This window comes from Pungitius pungitius, chromosome 18, assembly GCF_949316345.1.
Source record: "Pungitius pungitius chromosome 18, fPunPun2.1, whole genome shotgun sequence".
In the NCBI taxonomy this organism is placed as follows: domain Eukaryota; kingdom Metazoa; phylum Chordata; class Actinopteri; order Perciformes; family Gasterosteidae; genus Pungitius; species Pungitius pungitius.
Genome location: NC_084917.1, coordinates 14,725,785 through 14,748,401, shown reverse-complemented (window position 1 = coordinate 14,748,401; position 22,617 = coordinate 14,725,785). Strand labels below are relative to the sequence as shown.

Here is a 22,617-nt window from a genome sequence, read left to right as displayed (position 1 = left end):
TATCCCATTTTATGCAGCACCATTCCTTGTCAGCACCTTACTTGTTTTTAGAGGAGTCTCTCCCTGCTGGCCTGTAGAGAGAATGCAAGTTTTAAGACACTGCTTTTGTGGATTTGGGGTTATACCAAGGAGCAAACTTCCTTCTAGTAAGCATTCTCCTTTCTAGAGGAGCAACAGCGCCCAGCGCCACTCTCCAAGAGCCTGTCACACACCTCCTGCCTCTGGTGTTCCATGTCCTGGACATGAGACGCAGCCCGTGTGCTTGGTGCAGCGCTGTGGAGCTGCTGGCTGCAGCGCTCGGCTTTAAGGGAAATCATTAGCTCTTAATTAGAGCATTACCACAGTGGTAAAGTTACACCAGCAGATAATGATGTATTGATGGGGGGGGAACACACATACACGACTCCCCTCCTCTGCTAACTTTCTACCTTTCCTCTCTTCCTCTTCTTTGTCTATCCATCATGTCCCCACCTCGTGATATAACCTTTTTGTATCTTCAGTAGGTAATAAGCAATTTGTTTTCTTACTCCTATTTCTTCCTCTATGACGTGTTAATAGCCAACAGGGCTGCGGGAGCTGTGACTTTGATGTGTGTTCTTTGACAGTTACAGTTGTGTGTGTCTGTGTGGTGGCTGACGGGGAGGAAACGTTTGTTGCCGCTGCTCCCGACGCCCTCCAGGCTTCGGAGCTGCTGTCCACATGGCAGAGGACAACGTTCAGTGACAGCTGGAATACGGCGCACGCCTGGCCTTACTTGTTTGCTGTTTACGACTTGGCGAGCCTGTAGACGGTGCACCAGCAGTCACTTCGTATCACAAACAGGAGGCGGCCTTCATGGAAGTCATTTCAAGACTTGTGCCTCAAAGCAGACAATTGAAGTCGTTCATCATCGGCCAGTCTGTCGTTGTTTCACAACAATGGACAGGCCTGTGTGTAGCGCTCTGTGCATTGATGTTTAGAAAAATGTGTAGTCCAGGAAGCGTTCTAGCTGGCTTTGCTTGGATGCAGGTGAAATAACCCTAAATGCTATGCTATTTAGATATTTGAGTTTACTCTCAATGATCCACAAAATCCTCAATTGTCTCGATGCAACTCAGAGATGCTCCTCACAATTTGTTTTTAATAACAGTAACACATTCATTTTTTTTAATTACACAGCAGCACAAAATTCTCTGAGCAGATAATGTGGCCCGCATCTTTCCGCCAAAAATCCAGCACATTGCACGCCAACATTGACTGTGTTTCAGAACCGGGCCTTATCATGTAAACACAGCGAGCACATAGCAACTGTGCGACCTCACCCCGGAGCGTCAGGCTCTGAGTCACGTTGCTTGGATGCAATGCGACCTGGAACACTGGAAACAGGGGAACACTTACCCTCTCTCCAAAAGTTGTGCTTCAGTGGGGATGCTTGAGTCACCGCTGGTTGCCTTGTGTTCTCTGGAGCTGCCAGATGAGACAAGAGCAGTAACTAAGATCGTAAATGCTAACCATTCTAAAATGTGTGGTTACTGTCGCTGACGCGTGGCTTTGTCCATTTGCGCAGTGCCTCCTCAGTTCCTGAACTACCCGACCAACACGTACGCCTACGAGTCCACGGACATGGAGCTGGAGTGCGCTGTGACGGGAAACCCGCCACCGGTTGTCCGCTGGATGAAGAACGGAGAGGAAGTCATCCCCAGCGACTACTTCCAGATAGTGGTGAGTCACACAAAGCCTGCAAAATACACACATATGATCAGGGATCCTTATTGCTTTCCCACTGCCTTAAAACAGTAATAATAGGCTAGATTTGGGTAACCAGCACGAGTAACAGCCCGTACCCCCAGTCCTCCCCCAAAAAGGTGCCAGACTCATTTGTCCTTTTTCTCGGCATTGATTCTACTGATTGATATGATGAGAATTAGTTTTGGAAGCACAATACCAACCGAACAGTGATCAAAATGAAATGCTAAATAGAAATAGTATTTTTGTTGGAAAGCGAAAGGCGGAGCAGCAGAGTGCACAGTATAATACTCCTAATCTGATATTATGGCAACACACTATAATCTGGCTATCATCTATAATCTGTTATCCCATAATCTGAGATGATCACACACACACATATCCCCTGACCCTCTGCCCATATTTCCCATGTTTAAAGCTGTTTGAAGGCCTCTATCCACGTGTTGAATGTGTCTCATTCAGGACGGCAGTAACCTGCAGATTCTGGGTTTGGTGAAATCGGATGAAGGTTTTTATCAGTGTGTTGCTGAGAACTCAGCTGGCAGCTCGCAGGCGATGGCTCAGCTGCTTCTCCGAGAGCCAGGTAGGAAAACACACACACACACACACACACACACACACACACACACACACACATGCACACACACAGCCGATGAAGTGTGCTGTCCCTTTCACTTCTCATCAAACAACCTGTTGTCTTCATTCCTGTCGTGACATTATTTCCTGGCCTGTATTTCCTGTATTAACGTACAGCTCTGTTTGCTTCTCCTGTTGTGTTGCAGTAGAAATGAATACTGAATATGAGCAGCTGTTAGGTACATTGTTGCGCCAGCAGAGTTGTTCCTTTTAAATATTTTCCAATCAGATAATAATGCTTATTTTCCAATTTTCATGAGAAATCAGAGCGTAATGAGTCTGATTGCTCACCCTGGCTGGTGATCTGGTTTGCTTTTTTAGAACTAACAAATAATACAGCACTGAAAGGGATTCATCAAAAGACAAACAATTGCCATGTGTCCTCAAAGCATTAATTGCGTTTGCACAGATGGTTCTGTTCAATCATGGAATGTGCATCTCATAATTATTATTGATTATGATCATCTAGAATTTTTTATAAAATATGAGCTTATAAAGAAAAAGCTCATCAGTTAAGGGTAAGCCCCACAGAGCCAGTTCTGATCATCAACTATGAATGAATGAACTATGAATGCTACACACCACTGGCTGCTAAGTCTGGGGGTCAGAAACAAAATCTGTTTGAAAATGCTCCAAACATAAATCCAACAATTGTTATACTAGTAGTAGTTTACTGGTTTGTTTTATTGTGATTGGTCTTCATCAAGGTGTGAAAACCCGAGCCCCCACGGTTTATTAGCTTTCAAACGAGCTTTACCTACTCTGAATTTTCATCACAAGTCCTAATCAAAGTAGATCATACCAAGGTCAAATGATCACAGTTCAGCCGTGTGTCGTGTGCTTCAATATTTGAGTGACATCACAAACCGTGCTGTGATTCGCTGAGGAGGAAGTGCTCTGTTTGGCTGTCTCAGTACGAAAGGACAGCCGGTCTGGATATTTGTTTATTGTGTTGTGTTTTTGTTTGCGTTTGGGTTAAAATTCAGTGAGTCAGGTGGTTTACCAGCAGTTACAACCGTCTGACAGAAACACGCACACACAACAGGACGTGGTCGTCTGCAGGATGCTCTGAGTCAGCGCGTTGGAATCACGCATTGATTGCACCTATATTCAGCCTGTATGTTATTATGTTCGTGATGCTGTTTCACATTAGGAGCATCACATCACTCTTTCAAGCTTTTATTGTGGAACATGTCGAAGAGGAATGAATGATTTAGCTGGTTAGAAGAGAAACTCCTGGTATACATCGGTCTGACTGGCTAAGAATCATGTGTTTAAGCTAAGTGCTAGATACTAGCAGATATTGGCCCCCCGATAAACCAACCAACTACACTCTCATGTCTTTACTTTGCTCCCCTTCTTTCTTCCCCCCTCCTTCTTATGGTCCCTTTACTTTCTCTCCTTCTTGCTTTCTTTCACTCATCCTCATTGTTCCTCTTTACTTTCTTACTTTATTCGTCTTCCTTTCTCCCCTCCTAGTTGTCCCCCCTCTCTCCCCCCTCCTCTGTCTCGGCTTTAATCACTGTTCAGCGTGTTGCCTCTCCCCTGAGCCGATGGCACAGATGGCAACACACACGCAGAGACATTAAGAGGGTCAGATGGTTGGTGTGATCGCCTGGTTACTATCGCCACGGGAACCGAGCATCCCAGCAGGCTCACAGTGGCCAATCAGACCTTCCCATGAGAAATCACCACGGGAGTGTGTGTGTCTGTGTGTGATTGTCAGCATACCACCTTGTTACCCTTGACAATGCCAGGCCTCTTGATACCTCGAGTGACTCTTCACACACACACACACACACACACACACACACACACACACATACACCCACTGCGTACTTAAAGTCTCTCCAACATACAATTATACAAATGTATCATTCACTCAGGTCAAATGCCAGCACACACACACACACACACACACACACACACACACACACACACACACACACACACACACACACGCACTATCAAACGTTGATGTAGGGTGGCGTCATCAAGGCGGATCACATGCAGATGGTGATGCTCACATACCTTTTTACCATTTCCTTTAGATTGGTTTGTCATTGCAGAGGAGACGGCCTGAGCTCATTCTGGTGACTCCTGGAAGCAGAGGAGGAGGAGGAGGAGGAGGAGGGGCAGCTTCTCCGACAGGCTCCATATCCTCCCCCCCCTCCCCCCTCCCCCTTCCCTCTCTCTTCTCACCCCCAAGCCCTGGGGCGCGGAGCGCAGGTTGCAGGCGGCTGGTCTCTGCCGGAGGCCGCTACAGTCTGAGCTGGGGCACTTTCTGGTGAACCCTCGTGGTTTTGTCTGAGCCTGCGGTGCCGATGACACACATCAAGTATCTATCTATAAAGAAATCTCCTGTCTGATGGTCTTTTGTACTGAGAAAGCTCTGTAACCAGTTCAGAGTCCTTCACAGGAACATGAAGAGTACTTTTCAGGCTCATCTTTGATTCCCATTCCCATTCATCATTTAGCTGACACTTTTATCCACAGCGACAATAAGTGCATTCAACCAAGAGGGAACAGAACCACAACAAACATACACAAACATTTTCTTCAAGAAAGCCAAACTACAAAGTGCCTTAAGTAAGAGCCGTCATGAGTGCTAATAAAGGTCCAGGTGCAGTCGGTAGTTCATAGTGTGCGTTGGAGGCTGTGGCTTTCTGCTGACCTTATGAATTAATACAATAATTAAAGGGGGCTCATGATGCGTGTGTTAATATTCATTCTACAACAAAAGGCATTACTCCCATCTCTATGCCTCAGTCCTCTCTCGCACCCCCTGCACATCAATCCTGGTCTGGATCTTCGCTCTCAGTTGGATCAGGATTTTGAACATTTAGACCACTTCTCTAACATCAGACCAGGGTCTGGTCCTCCTTCCCGAGCGCCCTCTGCTTCAGTGTATCCGTCTATTCTTTCCATCACCTCTTTGCTCTCAGGGTGGATTCGCAGTGTCAGTGTGTCGTCTTTCAGCGATCGTGAATTTCTTTCTGCTGGACGTTAATGTGTCTTAATAGGATACACGTGACCTGACTCAACGCCACTCTGTCCACTTTTTTCACTTACCTCTCTTGTCTTTTTGCAGCAAACCGCTTGTGTCTGGTTCACAACCAATTATACCAAACAATTGCTAATCATTGCTAATTATTGTTATAGTTGGACTCATAAAACATAAATTGACTGAAATTATGTTGGAATTGAAAATGAAAGGTTTATCCCTCTATCATAGAATTATCCATTATCATGTTATGGTTGATAAGGTCTAAGAAAAGTCATCTTGATTAATGTTCCTGCATCCTACTGGGAGCATATTGACTTGCCATGAGAAGGAGAGCATGTTGTTGCTATTGAACAGTGAAAACAATAAAGGGTGGTTTTCCTCCCTCGATGCTACTTTGTCATTTTCTCCAGTGTCTGGTTTCTCTGGTTTGATGATGAAATAGTGGACATCTGGTTCTGGTCTCAAGATGTGTAAAATAAATGTTGAGCCTTTATGAGCCAGATAGCAGCTGGCGGTGGTCCTTAGGTGGGCCCCTCCTGGTGGTCCATTGTGGAAGTGTTGTAGTCACACCTTACATTTTGATTAACATACCTAAGATTTCATCTTCATCTTCAGAGGCGATGCATGTAGGTGGATTCTGAACAATCTGAACCTCCACCAGATGCTCAAAGAGGCACCATGAGTAGACCAAAAAGCAACAGGACGTTAGGAAGACATATTATTTCTCCATTTATCCAATTGGAAAAAGACACTTCTTGTCTTGTAGTGTTGTTTCACTAAAGTGGTGGTTGTCTTCTCACCCACTGCTCCGGCAAGAACAAGAACCAGATCAATACACATGCATACGGGACAAAAGCTTTACAAATACCATGATGTCGCCTACAGCTAACTCACTGAGGAAAACAATCAATGATCAGATGTAACAATACAAATAATGCAAGATTTATTTATTTCCCCTTTTCTTACTTATCCCCCTTTGAATTAAGCATTCCCCTGTTTTATTATATCATTCATTAACGTTTTAATGCTCTCTTCAAACATTCAAATAGCCCTGATGGAGGATGACGTCTGCAGAGCAAAAGACAGGAACAAAACCAAAGTGAAAGAGAGAGAGAGAGAGAGAGAAGCTCAGATCATTGTCAGGTGGCTGGAGAAGAGGTGGAGGGAGAACCGGGGTGGATAGAGAAGGAGAAATAAAGACCAGGAGGAGTATAACAGAGAATAATGAAAAGGACACAAGATAAGGGATGAAAAAAATGAAATTGCCTCAACACAACTCTGGAAAAGATGGAGCGAGGGAGAGACGAAGAGGGAAAAAAAGAAAGTAAGCGACGGAGGGGTCAAGCGAAGGGCAGGGCGAGTAAGAGAGAGAGAGGAGGAAGTGTGTCAGCCATGACAGATTTGTATTCCAGAGTGAGCGTCTGACCTTACACACACACACACACACACACACACACACACACACCTTATCTTTCACACAGAAATGCTTTTCTCCGTCACCTCCGCACTTTCTACACACACACACACACACACACTCTTTATTCTAACCCCTACAACAGTGGAGAGTGTGTGTGTGTGTGTGTGTGTGGGGGGGGGGGGGGGTGCTTGGGGTGTGGGACTCTCCGTCTGTTGCCATGGTGACGGCAGTCTCCTCTCCTCTTCCATCCTCTATTGAGTGAGGACCGGTTCATGATGATCATGTGAGTGCGTGTGACAGGTATAGATACATATTAAGAGCATGTGTGTGTGTGTGTTCTGACCATCAGACCGTTCTCTTACAGCAAAATACAATTTTGGCCAACCCCATGATCATAAATGAAAGAGTTAAATCTTTAGAACATTAAATATAAAATATGAATATGAAACCCAAATGTTTTTCTTTTTGAGTGTCCACACCGATGGATGAGTGTGATCTTTGTATTGGACATCGTGACCTGTGAGTCAACACTGTCTGTAGCATCCCTGGCTGAATTATGGTCTAGTCTTAAACTAATGGTCCATAGGTATTTTATTGAACATACTGTATTTTACAAACTTGAACAGATACTAACCTTGTGCCCCTGTCAACCGGGTGCTAAACTAATAAAACCTTGACCTTTTTCGTGTTTTTATATAGTTTTCCCATCCTTTTAACGTTGTTTAACCTCTCACTCTCTCTTCTAACTGCCCAATTCCGGTTTCGGACCTTCAAAATAGAAGCGCAACCGAAAATACTCTGATTGCCTAAAACAAAATGCTTTTAAAAAGTAACCATATATTCGAATACTCCCCCTATCAGAGGTCCTTTACACTGTCCACTGCATCCTAATTAGTGTACTGTACAATAGTAACACAAGTAGGCAGTGGGTATTTAATCCACGTAATCCTGAGGCAGGACAGATGACCTAGTTCAAAGAATTCGGTGTAGGGAGCAGGTCTGGGTAGGTGGTCGGGTCAAATCAACAGAGCTGTGCATCAGGAGGCAGCTGGTCGGCTTCAGGCCCAAATCAAAGCTTTGATCTGTTTGTTATGCAACGACTGTACATAAGTGAACCCAACCTCCTCATGCTGCTGGGTTGATAATGGAGGGACTGGATCAACAAAGTGTACGGAGCCTTTCTACCTCCCCCTCCTTCTCCTCCCCCCCCCCCCCCCCCCCCTCCCACCATTCTACCTCCTTTTGTCCTCCACGTTTTTCTGCTGCTCTCCACGGTGCCCCCCCTGCACCCCCCCTCTCCTTCTGACAGACAGGTGCTGCTCTCACTCTCTCCCTCGACTTCAAAACACACCAAAACAAATCGACACCCTTCAGCTTGTTGGTGTCTTCTGGGCGTCATTTCCATCCCACAAACGAGCGAGAGCCCAGCGAGGCGCGGACATCCAGACATGGCTCCTCAGCAGGAGGCCTCTAATGAAGGCACCTGTTTCATGTGGAGAGGACATCTATGTACAGCATCTATATATGAGCAGTACATGGATGTGAAATACACAGATTGATATTTTGTTATATATTTTTACATATTGTTATATATATTTGAAATATATATATTTATATTTGTATTTCCGAGTCCATTGAAAAATATGAATGTGGAATTTTTTAATGCATATATAGTATGCTACTCTTTAAAAGCCAACACATCTCTTTGATGGGAAGTTCATGGTGCCACCAGAATATTTTATGCTTCTGCTTCTCATTTTGATGAACATTCTTCACTCATAGAACAGGCCGCTGGTCGCCGTTTGGTTGTTAAAACGCAACACTTTCGCATTAGAAGCACAATAGTGAAGTGAAGGATTTGACCCTCAGTGCAGTGGAGGAGACTCAATTCCCTTTATTCATGGGATGTTTGCGCTCTGCTTTGGTAGTTTGGTTTCCACCCCCCCACCGCCTTTTCCTCATAGCCATAGTCCCATAGATAGATCGATGTTCCCCACTCTATCATTAAAACCTCTACGTAGAGAGAGGGAGAGACGGAAGCGGGAGGAAAATATTTATCTCCTCTCTTCTCCTGGCAGTTTTTGCGTCGTCGGTCTCTATTGATTGGAGAAAGTGGAAGGTCATCTATATACTGTGTGCGTGTGTGTGTGTGTGTGTGTGTGTGTGTGAGTGAGTGCTTGCCCTCGCCTATCGATTGGTTAGAGGGTTGGAGGTTTGTACCTCACCGTCTACGCCTAAACGTTTCACCTCGCTGTGTGTGTGTGTGTGTGTGTGTGTGTGCATGGGTGTGTGTTGTCACTTCCAACATTGATCCCTTTGTGATGGAACACCTTCCCATCAGCCCCTTCATCATCACTCAGCAGGAGGAGGAAGAAAGAGAGTGTGTGTGTGTGTCCTCTTCGCGTACTGAATGAACCCCACTGTTCAGAGAGAGCGGAGTTCCCAGAAATATTAAAAGAAAAATTATTATTTCACTCGCCCTCTTTTCGAATTCCACCAGGTTGGGTTGCCCCCTGCTGCTCTGGAGGTCCATTTGTCTCACCAGTTGCTCGTTTATCCTCGACTGGATACTTCCTGGGTACCTGCAGCTGGGGACTGGATACAGGGGGCAGTGGGTAGTCCTCCTTCATGCGTGCTGGTCTACACACAGCGAAGGATGATCACTCGGGCTGTCAAATAGAAAACGTGATTATCTATGCGATTAATGTCGCAGAGATTAATGCAAAACAATTTTTTTAACGTAAATTTGTTTAAGACTAAGAGCGAAAGCAGAGAAAGCAAGACAGTAGCTGAAGATGGAGAAAGCTGTTTCATATCCATTCATTAATTCTATGCGTTTTCCTAGAAGCGCGAGGACACGCACACACAGAGCCTCCTGCTGCCTTTTCACCCCTCTTGCGTGCGTTGACCCATTTTTCAAAAGGTACGTGAGCTCACGCAGCCCAGAAGGCTGTGATTGGTCTGCTAACTGCATCCTTTCAGGAGTCTCACATTTCCAGTTTCATAGCATAATTCTACCATTATTAAAACAAAGATTTTTTTATACTAGAATGAATCAGTTTGAAGAGTTTTTGTCGGTAGAAGTCATTGGTGGACTATAAGGACGCGATGATGGCGTCCTGATAGTGGACGCAGATCGGTTTGCAGGTCGAGGGGTGAACAAAGTTGTGGAGGAAAATATGAAAGCAGCAGTGGTGATGCGCGGGGCAAAAAAGTATCTCAGAAATGAATAAACAAACCAACGACGCATGATGTTTGGTTACACATCACAGGGGTCACGACGCTGACCCTGCAGCCATTGTTCAGATGAGTGATTTTTACATCTTTGCTTGACAGATGACTTGTTCTTCTGCCACGACGGAACTCAGCAGACTCTCTGAACATGTTTTTTTTCAATCCTGCCTTAACCAGGGGTGAAATGCAGATGTTTCCTCTGCACCAGTGGAACAGCACCAAGCCTCCTGCCCATCAAGATGACAGGCGCTTCAGATTTTCCCCTAATTCTTAACAACATTCCGTCAGAACTTTTAACGCAAACTCATTGGATCATTCCTGGGTGACAGCAGCACCTGCTCCTTTACATGCTTATTTATAGCGGCGCTCAGGCAAAGAAAGAGATGCATTCAGTCAAAAATGAGCTCTCTGTGTCAGTTACTCATCCGAGTACTTTAACTTTTCTGTAAAAGTTTGTCAAAATCCACCGTGGTTCCAAACTTCCTACTGTGATCAATTATCCTTTTTATCTTGTGCTGTCAGTCCTTCATTTTGTAGTTTAAAAACATAATAGTGAGATAAGAGCAGAAGGCTGCACATCTGGTAGAAAGGAGAATGTGAGGCAGAGAAGAAGCATGAGAGGAAGTTAATTTATTTTCACATCACGCTTTTAGTAGAACATTTTTTTTTAGTCCTGCTACATGTATTCACTCCTTCAGGTAATTATAATGATTACTAGCGCTAACCGAGGTGCAAACTTAAGCTGTTCTCAGCGTTATATTTTTGCCAGACGAAACCTTTGAAACTTTGCTGTTGCAGCGTATTACTCGTGATTATTATGGGCTGCTCAGCTGTCCAAGTTCACCGTGCTGCGGCCGGGGGTTTTACAGCACTGATGAGGGTCCCAGGGTTCAACGTGTGAGCTGTGTTTGCTGCTTTCCAACCCCCAACAAACCTTGAGGGCTGCAGACACAGAAATGCCACATTGCACTAAAAGACCCCGGAATTAGTGAGTGCAGACACACGGCACAACCACACACTGTAACCATCTACAGACACACACACATTTACAGCTTTCACAACAGCTTTTACAACCACTCACACACACACATACAGTATATATATATATCTCTTTTCTCAAACTTTAAATAATGTCAAAAATATGAAAAGTAATGTGTATTCTACTTAACGTCTATTATATGTTTCTTCTTTTTTTTACTTTCAACCTTCATCCATTTCAATCTTCAGATGAAAATGTGCGCACATACACACATACACACTCAATTCAAGAGATTATACTCACACACCCGCAGCCCCAGTGGCAGAGATTTACAGGAATAAGTATCCATTTTAAAGGAATTTAAAACTAGAGGGCGGACAAGAGTGTGTGTGTGTGTGTGTGTGTGTGTGTGTGTGTGTGTGTATGGACGTGTTTAACGGCAGCTGGCTGAAATGAGCCCTGAAATTGAGTGCTGAGAGAGAGGGAGGAGGGGGGGGGCGGGCAGTGTAGTTAAATTCTATTTTATTTTTGTCTTTTTCGTTTGTTTAAAACTAACTACTGAGACTCAGCTGTTGGTCCTAACAAACGTAACTCAGCACGTATCTGCAGTGGAAGCTCTCCAGATGCTACTGAGGCTCTTTACATCTGCCGTTGGTTATTATGACGCATATGTAATGTGAACTTGTTCATGTTTGTTACTCAGGTAGCCGATGATCAGCTGATCTTGATGCTACACGTGCCTTAAAGTTCGGGGCTGAACAAACGCTGGTTTGATGTTTGATGTATCAATGATTTTTCAGACTTTATTCATTCAGTGGTACTTACTCCTGGGAGCAGTGTTTCTGGAGCCTATATCGGTCTCCATATACAACGTCAGTAGAAACGTAGAACACTGTGTTTTCTCTATTTGTTCATAAGTTATCATTTCCAGTGCATTTTATTTTTGATAACAAACAGGCGCACACACACACACACACACACACACACACACACACACACACACACACACAGACAGCAAAAACCAAACTCCCCTAAAGATCATTCAGGCAGCAGAAACAATATAAATGCAGAATAGCTTGTAGAAAGTGGACTGAATGATAGGAAAAAAGAACGTGCAGGTGTGTGTGTGTGCGTGTGTGTGTGTGCGCCCGTATCATGGGCCGTGTGGCGGACAGCGGTGTTATTTTCAGCACTTATTCAGATTGTTTTCCAGCTCTCTCTCTGTGGTGGCTGGCTCTATTATTTAGCCTCCCCTTCTATTTTCGGCAGAGAGGGACGCTTTACTGCTCAGCGCCGGCTCGGCTTTCAGGTCCGGGTCACCGAGCAGGAACGAATCCGCCCTTCACACCCCGAAATCTCATCTCACTGAGACGAACGGAGGTGTGTTAACACCCCCTCTGTTTCCATCTACCGTCCTTTTTCCTCCCAGTTCCTCCTCCCATTGTTCACTCCATTCGTCTCCTCACCTCTTCTCCTCTTTCCTTCCTTGTAGTGTTTACTTCTTTGCTCTCCTTCCCTGAGATTCTTCCTCTTGTTCTTGTTCTCTCTTTATTTCTTACCTCATCCTCTTGTTTCTTCATCCACCTCATCCTCTTCCTCCCATTCTCTTATTTATCCCTCGGTCTCCTCTGTCTTTCTTTTCATCATATTAGATAGTGTGAAATGTGAGTATGTGTGTTTGGGTGTTCAATGAAGCTTTATTGACATGTACAGACATGTCACAGGCATTTGACTCTGTGCAGTCACGACCTCTGACCCCAGGCACAGATTGGATTTTTCTCAGCTTATGATTGAGAAGACAAGTGGTGGAGTTGTGATGTTTGTCTTCACATCATCACATTTCAGTTTGGACTTGTTCTTTTTTGTCTTCTAATAACCTCCCCTAAATGATCACTTCAACATTAAAACATAATACAACTCATCAGCTTTGTGTGTGTGTGTGTGTGTGTGTGTGTGTGTGTGTGTGTGCTACATTGATTGTTGACGTATCATCTACCATGGGGGCTTTGCTTTAAACAACTAGTGGTAACTTTACAAGAAGAACGGCTGTTGTCCACACGCATGGAGCTCGTTTAAAGGGCTCTTTTATCTCGTTCTGCGTTCCTTGGGTTCCTTGGGTTCCTGTGGACTTGTGAAGGTCGTCAGAACCTTCATACGTTCACCAACAGTCGCGAAAGCCCGTTTCATGTGTGATCCTTTTTAGAATCCCCAAAATTAATTTACTGTGTTTCCCCAAATGTCAACACTTGTTGCAGAATGTTTGCAGGAAAAATGAGGAGAAACTTTGAAGTGAATTGTCAGATGAGGATTAATTGCAGTGCAGTTTCCAAGCATGTAATCCTTGTCTACCAGCAGCAAACATAAGCCAAATCCCTCACAATGTTCATATGCTTGTTTATACTGCCACCACAATAGGTCACCAAATGTATTCCTGTCATTCTTTTGGCTGGATGATGGTCAAATGTGTCTTTATGAATGTCTAATGTTTTGCTGTTGTTTTCATACAAGCGACTACTTGCGGTTCTGCGGAGTGACAATACAAAAACATGCATTCTCTTTACTGACCAGCAGGGGGCAACACCTCCGGTTACAAAACAAGGGATTTTAGGGATGTATATGAGAAATTGACTCTCCTTCTCTCTTGAATTTTTCATGCGTTTATGGTCTCAACCTCTATCTTCATGTATTTTTCAATACAGCATGATTTTCATAAATCATGGTCCATTTAGAGCAGAAACAGGCGCGTCCTTTCCACCAGGACAAACACAGTAACTCCCACTCATCGGTTGAGAGACAAACCACATGGTGACGGCTATATCCAGAGATGGCAATCTGGAGGCTTTGTTCTGTTTGCAAACCATAGCCACGCATGCCTTCACGTATGTCTGCATGTCAGCACACACATTCGTCCACATTACACTGAGGAAAACATTTGTTACGGTTCGTTGGTTGTGTATTCGGGAATGATGGCGTCCCAGTTAAGAATCAGAATCAGCAGCCGCTAATTGACACGTATGTTACACATAGAGGATTTGGATTGGTGGCTGGTGCAAGAAAAGGAGACGGATAGAGAGACATTCCTTTTTGGGCCGTTCACTTTCCCTTCGTCGTTCTGGTTGGTTCTAGCATCTTGGTCTGTAGCATCTGTTGAAAGCCGTTCATCAACAGGTCCACGGAAGGAAAGACCAGAGCACTGTTTACCATCTGTCCATATGAATGTCAGGCCATGGTCCTTCACATGATCCGTAATACGAGAGCTGTTCAACCTCAAAAGTAATGAAGAATGTCACCAAGCATCAAGCCACTCGACCTCATGACGTGTTCATTTTGTTTTCTTTTTCATTCTTAAGTGCTCGACAAAGATTGACCTATTCAGGAAAATAGGTCTTCCGCTTTTATTCCAAAACCACATATTTCAACTTTTCCCCCCCAAAAAATCCTGACTTTGACTGACATATTTGAATGTTTGAATGAATCCCAAAGGATTAAATGTCAGAAGGAGTGTTTATATTCAGATGATATCTGATTGATGACTGAAGTCTTCAAATGCCACTTCTTTTTCTTGCCTGTGATCTTCTCTACTGCTCTTCTTCCTCCTTTTCTTCCTCCCTGTCTCTTCCACGTCCTCCTCATCTGCACACCTCATCCGTCATTTGCTCCTTTTTTTTATTTTGCTCGGCCCCCCGCACCTCCACCCTCCACCTCCTCGCCTCCGCTTCTCCCCGCTCCCCTCCCTCCCCTCCCTCCCCTCCCCTCCCCTCCCTGCCTCCCTTGTGAATGAACCCGTAAACAGAGGCCACGTCCACTGAGTATAGACCCGGGCACACACCTCCTCCCGCTACTCCTCCTGCTCCTTCTGGCACCCCTTTGACTTACTACTCCTCCTCCTCTGATCCCCCACCAGTGTCCCCCAGCCCGGGCGTTACCCTCCCCTCTGCCCCCCGCGACCTGGTCCCTGTCCTAGTGTCCAGTCGATTTGTCCGGCTCAGCTGGCGCCCCCCGGAGGAGACCGGAGGAGTCGTTCAGACCTACGGCATTTACTACTCCCAGGATGGAGTCGCCAGGTAAGATCCTTTAACCTCACAAACCTCTCTCTACGTTTCAGTTTTTCCGGGGACAGATTTTTTTATGCAGGTATTTGATCCTGCATCAAATTTGACCTGATGACAAGGTCAAAAGACAGTTGTATAGCGATAGATGGGTGACACAGCAAGCCGTTGCATTTCCCTTATCAAGAAAATGATTTCTGTGACAAAGATAAGTTCATGGTACTCAGGCGGTTATTTCCATGTTTGATGGGGATAATAAATGGGTTGATAGAGGCCTCCATGAAGCTAAGCCACTCCCGCTTCCCAGCACATCTGATGCAAATGAAGCAAATGAGGTAGTAATCACAAATGGTCCCACGAGTAAACGCCTGTGACTAACACAGCGCAAAGATTCACCAAAACTCCCCATCAGCATTCATCCTGTGTACCAACACTCACACCCTGCCGGCATATTGCTGTAGCTCTATTCCACCGCCTCTTCGTGGGGCTGGAGGAACCACACGGGATCCAAGCGTCATTGGGATCCATCCTCTAGGGGCCACAAATGGCTCGTTCCAGATGTTTCATGAAAATCCATCTGATTGTCGCTAGGATGTCTTAGTCCGAACCAAGGTTACAGCCTGACAGAGCGACCCTCTGTAGGTAGCATGGCATGGGCGTGAGCTGTGTGAACACAGTAAAGGTCTGTTGTTAACTCTTAACCTTAAAGACAACCCTTTCACTTATTAACGGCTCCGCTGGAGCGCTCTGCAGTAAAAGCTCTGTGTGACATATTGGCGAGTCCCCCGCTGATGTTAAATAGTAACCTGTGACAGTCGGGGCTCCAGCAGAAGGCTTTCACACCCAGCCTTTTAAGCTTTGTTACCTCAGGGAGCGAGCGCTTTAGGCCACAGAAGTTTCCTCACCAAAGGAGACAGAAGGTTTCTCTCTGCTCTGAGGACTGGGAGAAAGAATCAGAGATTCTTCCTCCTGAAACAACCTGCAGGGAACAAGAGAGAAGGTGGGGAGGTAAAACAATGAGGATTATAGGAGAAAGGGAGGTGGCAGGAAGGGAGAGTGACCATGAAATGTTTTATTAGACCAAGAGAGAAATGGGAAAACATGGGGCAGCAGGAAACATTAGAGAGACAAAACGATGGGTTTTCACTCCCTCACGCTTTTGGCTTATTAGTTTCTGAATATAATATGTATTCATAAACAACAATGTTGCATCTCAGATACCTTACCAAGTCTAGGAAACAAGGTTTTTAGTCAGTCGTCCTTTGACATGGCAGTGGAGGCATGTCAAAGCCACGTCCCATCCCACCATCAAGAAGGTAGTTGACCCAGGCGATGCTCAGCCACTGCTCTCCGTGAATAATTTCATCTCTGAATAATTTCATTGTACAGAGCAACTGGTTAAACTGTACACATGACAATAAATATCTTGAGTCTTGACATAGATGATTACCTCAGGAGGCTAACATCCAAATGTACAAATGTTCATCATCAGGTTTAGCTCCTTAGCTTACTAGTATTTACTAAATAGTGTCAACGCACCGCTGAGGCTGATGGGAATGTCTTTAGTTTTAAGGTCAGTGATGACCCAAATACTGAACAAAATGGCAAAGCAACAGTTTGTGTTCTGGATGTCCCTCCAGTCTCCTTGTTGCCACCTGGGTCACTCAGCTGTAGAAGAAGAATCAACCGGGTCTGTTTTGGAGCGGATATTTCTTCTTGTCTTGTTGATTCTGATCAATGACATGTTGCACTTTGTGTTGGTGCTCTAACAACAGGCAGAAAACAATCAGAGGATGGCTTTAATCCTCAAGAATGCACCGGAATGGGATTATCTCCAGGCGAATCTCGAGAGCATCTCTTTACTATTTAATCAAAAAGCACACCTGTGCTTGTAAATGCTACGGCCGGCTGCACTCTGGCTCTGAAGGATAAACTCTTTGAAATGCATCATTGCTGGTGCAAGCACGAGGTGGGAAAACAGAAAGATGTCAATGCAAAGAAAGAGGAGGAAACTGAGCCGACGTTCAGTTTATGGGAAAGTGAAAAGAAAGACTGAAAAGGTTTTAAAGGACAAATGCCAGCGGCTGAGTGACCTCAGACTGTTGTCCAAGCAGGGCAGAGCGAGCCCACTCTGTGACAGACATTGACCCGCTGGTTAACTCCTCCTCCAGCTCAACCTCACAGGGAAACATGGATTATAAAACCCCAGAGCTGCGCTCACCTTGTGTCCTTCCTGTGACCTTTGTCCCGCTCTCCGCTAATGCTGCTGAGGATGATGATGATGATGATGATCTTAGTTGGTTCGACGCCCCGTCGGCTTGTCTGTCCAAGGCTCCGGTCCAGTGACAGACATCTGTCACCACAAAAGTCACGTTGAAAAAGCAAATGTAGCCACAGTTCCTTCCAGCAATGAGCAGCAGACTTTTTATCATTACATGACCTTTTGCTTGTTGCTCCAATAATCTTTCTAAATAAGGTATCGCTCACACACCTCAAAGCCAGTGTTTTGGTCTGAGGTCGCGGGATTGAATTGAGAAACTGCATGAGGTCAACGTGAGAAAGATAAGACATGGAACTGCAATAGAAATCTACCGGATGGAGTTCCACATCCGTTTTGTGGCTGAGGATCGAGGGGCTGCAGATGTGCTGTAATCTGAGGATTAGCGGCAGTAACTGGAGGATTACTAAAATTACATATGTTTAGGGCCCAGATTATCTTTATTTCCTCGGAATAAAGTGTTGTTTGATATTCTCATTGTAAAGAAAGAAATGAAATAATAATAATACAAAATAAATGTGGTCGTGATCATAAATGATGTGAATACAATGCAAATCTGCAAGTGTGTGACGCTGCGTTTTCCTTTTGCAGGGAGCGGTCAGTGAACGTGTCAGAGCCGGAGTCTCTGGAGCTGATGGTCTCTAATCTGAAACCAGAGGAGAGCTACAGCTTCAGAGTCATCGCTTACAACGACGTGGGACCAGGAGAGAGCTCCGCCCCCTTGAGAATCACCACCAAACCGGACCGTACGACACACACACACACACACGTCAATAATGCTGTCCTTGTTTTGCTAGAAGCATGTACTGCTAGACTTGAGACAGTGCTTACAGTTCAGCGATGAGTGGATTTTATTTTGTCCATTCTGGAGTAAAGCTGTTGTCTGCATGAGGCATAATGGCTGCTTTAATGCATGCAAAGTGAGCCAACACTTGTGCATGCTGTGCTTTTTGCTCGTGGTGGATAATCCGGTGGTTACTTTTCACTGACCAGCTTCTGTTTGAGATAAAAATCCCAGAGACTCATCAGGGGCTTTTTGTGGCATGCTGGGTAGCGGGTGATTGAAAGGATATTAATTACTTGTTTAGTGGGAAGACAAAACAAAGCACTCTTATGTCAAATCAGAAATTCGGCACCTCTATTTAGCCAGAATGGAATGATCCTTTGCGACTTATGTCACAATCGGACTATTCACAGTTCCCTCTGGTACATTATTTTGAGACTTAAGATAAGACCAATCAAAGTAAAACATAAGTCACATTTTAACATATTTATAATGTATGTATGAGCCCCCGTTAACAATTAGAAAAGCGCTCATTGCAGCACACAGTCAGTGTGCAGTATCAGTATCTGTGTATGTGTGTCTCTCTCCAGTCCAAGCTCCCAGCAGGGTGGAGTCCCTCCAAGCCGAGGCTCTGTCCCCCACCTCAGTCCAGGTGAGCTGGGACCCCCCAAGCCAACCCAACGGCCCCATCCTGGGCTACAGGCTGCTGTGGACCGAGAGCCCTTCCGCCAAGGAACAGGTCAGCGATCAAATGTGCTAGTGAGGAAAGCTGAAGAAAGGATTGGTGGGCATAGTCCAATAAGTGTTCCCCAATCAATAAGGTCTATTCAGAAATATATTAAATAAAATAAAATTGACTGCTTGAAGAAGCCACGTGCATGAACAAGTTTGTCTGTTAATATGAAACATATAATTAGGTACTTCATACAAGTTCAAACGTGAGTTTACACGTCTTCTACCATTTTTTTCAGCACTTTCAACAACCTGTGTTCAGGCTCTAAAAATTGAAATCATGCAGCTATGAAATATCAACATTTGTACATGTAATGATTCTAGCTGTGTTGATCACACCTGCACCACAGGTGCTGCTGTCATTCATGTTCATGCATGAGCGTGTGTGACCCATGTACTAGAAGGTCTATCTCCTCTTCTCTCAATCGCCCCGCTGTGCTTGACTTCAGAGTGTGGAAGTGAACGGACTCAGCTACAAGATGGAGGGACTCAACAAGTTCACGGAATACACAGTTCGGGTTTCAGCGATCAACCGCTACGGGCCGGGCCCGGCGCCGGAGGCCGCCAGCGTCACCACCCAATCAGACGGTGAGCTGTACCTAGCCTGTCCCCATCCACAAGGTGCACGTACATCGGTCAGTGAACGCATCGCTGTTCACTACCCCGCGATGACGATGTTCATGTGGGTTAATCACTGGGACCAGTCCGTGGTGAAGCCCATCCTGGAACTCCTGCTGAGGGTGACAACGTCGTCCGTGAATTGGTTCAAGCTCGTACAAGAGTTTTACTGAAGCTGCCCACGCTTTTAAAAAAAGCTTTTAATATAAGTAATCAAAGTAAAACTATTTGGATTCAGGTAAACTCAGACTTCTACTGAATATGTCCGATATATGAATCTGAAACCTTCCTCTGGATTAATTAATACCCGTAAGAAAGGTCATATTTTCTTGATTTTATCCACGTGGAGCTTATAAACTTCTGTCACCCTCGTCCTCCGAATGGTTTAAGGACACCTGAGTAGAGAATGAGGACAAACAGCTGTTCATTGCAATGATCCCAGTGGCTATGAGATCTCCTTTTGCCGTTTATCCTACAAAAGTCAACTAATAATGGTTTAAAAGTGGTACCAGCTTCAGGGATTTATGCTTTAATGCACCACAGGTTGGATCTATAATACCTCCCCTGAACAGAACCGCTGTGACTCAGACGGGTCTGTCGTGGTAAGCAGACGTCCACAGGAGGACGGCGTGGCTCCATCTGCCGTCTTTAATAACACACACACAGATGCGGAGAGGCTGCTCGGTGAATCCTCCGTCTGCGTCTCAATGATAACGATGGCCGCGCGGCTAATTGAATCCGCAGTAAACGTGACACGCAGCAGCTGAATCAACAGATAAGCTGCCGTCGGTTAATCAGGCGTCTGGTTGGACGGACGCGGGCCGCATGCAAACCCAAACAGCGCTTTGATCCTCCACTCCGAGCGTCGCTCCCAATCGCGTGGCCGCCGGTCTCCGGCCTCTTCGTCGTCCTCCTCTTCCTCCCCTCTGTCAGCACATTTGTTCTTTCTCCTCCTTGTCATTGCCCGGTTTTCTGTCTTGTGCTTCTTGTGAATCTTGTTTTCTTCCCCTTCGTCATCCCTGTTTGTCATCTTTACTTTTCTCCGTTACTCTATTTGTTATTCTATCCCTCTTCTTCGCCTTCACCTCAAATGTCATTTTACGTCCTTTTCACCAGTCTTCTCTTTGTTTGTTCTCTTTCCTCTTCCAGAACTGACTAACAGTGTGTGTGTGTGAGTGTGTGTGTGTCTAATGACGCCTGTCATGCATCCCGCGCTAATCTTGTTGAGCTGCGGTTCCACATTCAGATCTCGGAGGGCGAATGCGTCGCTGCGTCTGCGCCGATATCATCATCAGGGTGATTGATTGACAGCAGCAATCTGACAGCCAACAGAGTCAGCCAGGCACTCAGCCAGCGCGCCCACACTGTAAAGGATGATGATAATAAGTGGGTTCTGGTCCAGTGTCCCCTGAGAAACCAACTCTTCACTTTTTAGATGAGTTTAGCACAAAGAGAGGAAACTGTTTGACTCAGAACCAGTCGGATCCATTTGTAATTGTGGTCTTCTTCAATTCAGCGTATTCCAAAATTTCAGCTTGTTGACTTCACCTCCAAATTAGCTTCTGTAATATTGTAATTGTAATAATATTGTAATAATAAAAAAATCATTCTGCACTGGCTTACCCACTCGGACCATTAACAGCAGCCATGTCATCATGAGCATTTTGGGGGAGTGGTTTTGGAGGGAGGTGAGATGTCGAGGTATCACTTCCCCCCCCGTGGCAATATCCCTTACTTCAAGGTCATAGTTTTCATTGTCTTACACTGGTAAGTTTATGTCATGTCTATGCAGTAATGTAACGAGCTAAACGCTCCTGTGGGTTCAGTTTCCATGTGAATACATTTGGAGAACATATTATTGGGCCAATGATCAAGCTTCCATATTTGTATTTATGCGTGGGACTGAGAATTGATACGAATTAAAAAAAGACAAACAAGGATTACTATTTACAGCTAACAGAAAAACACTGCATTACGCCTGATGAAGGGAAAGTGTCTTGTTTTAATATTTGATATATAAGAGAACATTATGTTTCTAAGCAACAAAATAAACCTGCTTGGTGAGGTACCATGAACACCTGATCTAAATATTAACACTGTGTCTTGTCTTTGTCTCTGCAGTCCCCAGCGCTCCTCCCCAGAACATCAGCTTAGAGGTGGTCCTGTCCAGGGTGAGTTCTCTGTCCACATCTGGACTCAACTAACCGCTCTATTCATGGTGCTATGAAGTGAGAAAGTAGGACACTTTGGCAATTTTACTATTTTGGGATGTTATTTTATTAGGGCCTTCAGCAGCACTGGGGCTTGTTGCCTACACGGACCATTTAACATTGAAAACACATCATCTCCACGGGGTCCCCGCTGTTATCAGTCAACAGTCTCTGCTCTCTGGTGATCTGGCCTCATTGTGCTGATTGATGTGACCCGTGTCCATAGATGTTCTGCATGTATTCTGCCTGTCCAATCTGCTCCATGTGATTCATTGGTGGAGGATATAACATATTGCCATGATCAAAAACATCTTGCCAAGCCCTTGGCCAAAGGGGAGAAAGGGTCAGGTGTCGTACGGCTTGTGTCTAAAACGTGATCAGAAGCACAAGAACAAAGAAGAGCTTCATTTCCCGTGAATGTGACTTTGTTTGTTTGTGCTGTTGTTAAATCTAATCCCAGTGCGGACAACAACCGAGCCCAGACCGCTTGGAAAGGTGGACTCGGGTTTGTTTGTGGTGTTAAATCAGCCAATCAGCCACAGGGTTTTCAGATAACAGATATGTGATTACATTTTCAACCTGCTGCATGCAAACCTCATGTTGCGTTAAAGCAGCTTTACAAATAGAACACAGGCCTTGAAATGCTTCAGTTAAATATGTACAAATGACCCAGACACTGCTAGTTGTGAATAGGAGCTGTGTATGCTGGTAATCTGTTTGGCAGGTTGATTTGTGCACTGACATGTCTCCAAACTGTCTGCAGCTGCAGCAGATGTGATGCTGTGGAAGATGTTGCGCTCTCTCAGTGGCCGATTGCCCCAGTTTCTGTCAGAAATGACTTGTTCTTTGAGTCGTTACTCATAGTCAAATGTGAACACACAGACTTAATGCATCCTTTTCTAGATTCAGTGGGACCTGCGTTGGGAATAGATGTCTGTAAATCATTCA

General features: G+C 45.1%; 1 protein-coding gene across 1 annotated transcript in view; it reads left to right on the top strand.

Moving 5' to 3' along the window:
* Positions 1-22,617, top strand: part of dcc (DCC netrin 1 receptor) — a gene marked incomplete at its 5' end in the record, with an annotated part of 125,466 nt that overhangs the window by 28,245 nt on the left and 74,604 nt on the right. The window contains 7 exons of the mRNA XM_062558781.1: positions 1,547-1,701; positions 2,188-2,308; positions 14,903-15,062; positions 17,917-18,071; positions 18,700-18,848; positions 19,291-19,429; positions 21,581-21,630. Coding sequence (XP_062414765.1) covers positions 1,547-1,701; positions 2,188-2,308; positions 14,903-15,062; positions 17,917-18,071; positions 18,700-18,848; positions 19,291-19,429; positions 21,581-21,630 — 929 coding nt within the window. The remainder of the gene's footprint in view (positions 1-1,546; positions 1,702-2,187; positions 2,309-14,902; positions 15,063-17,916; positions 18,072-18,699; positions 18,849-19,290; positions 19,430-21,580; positions 21,631-22,617) is intronic.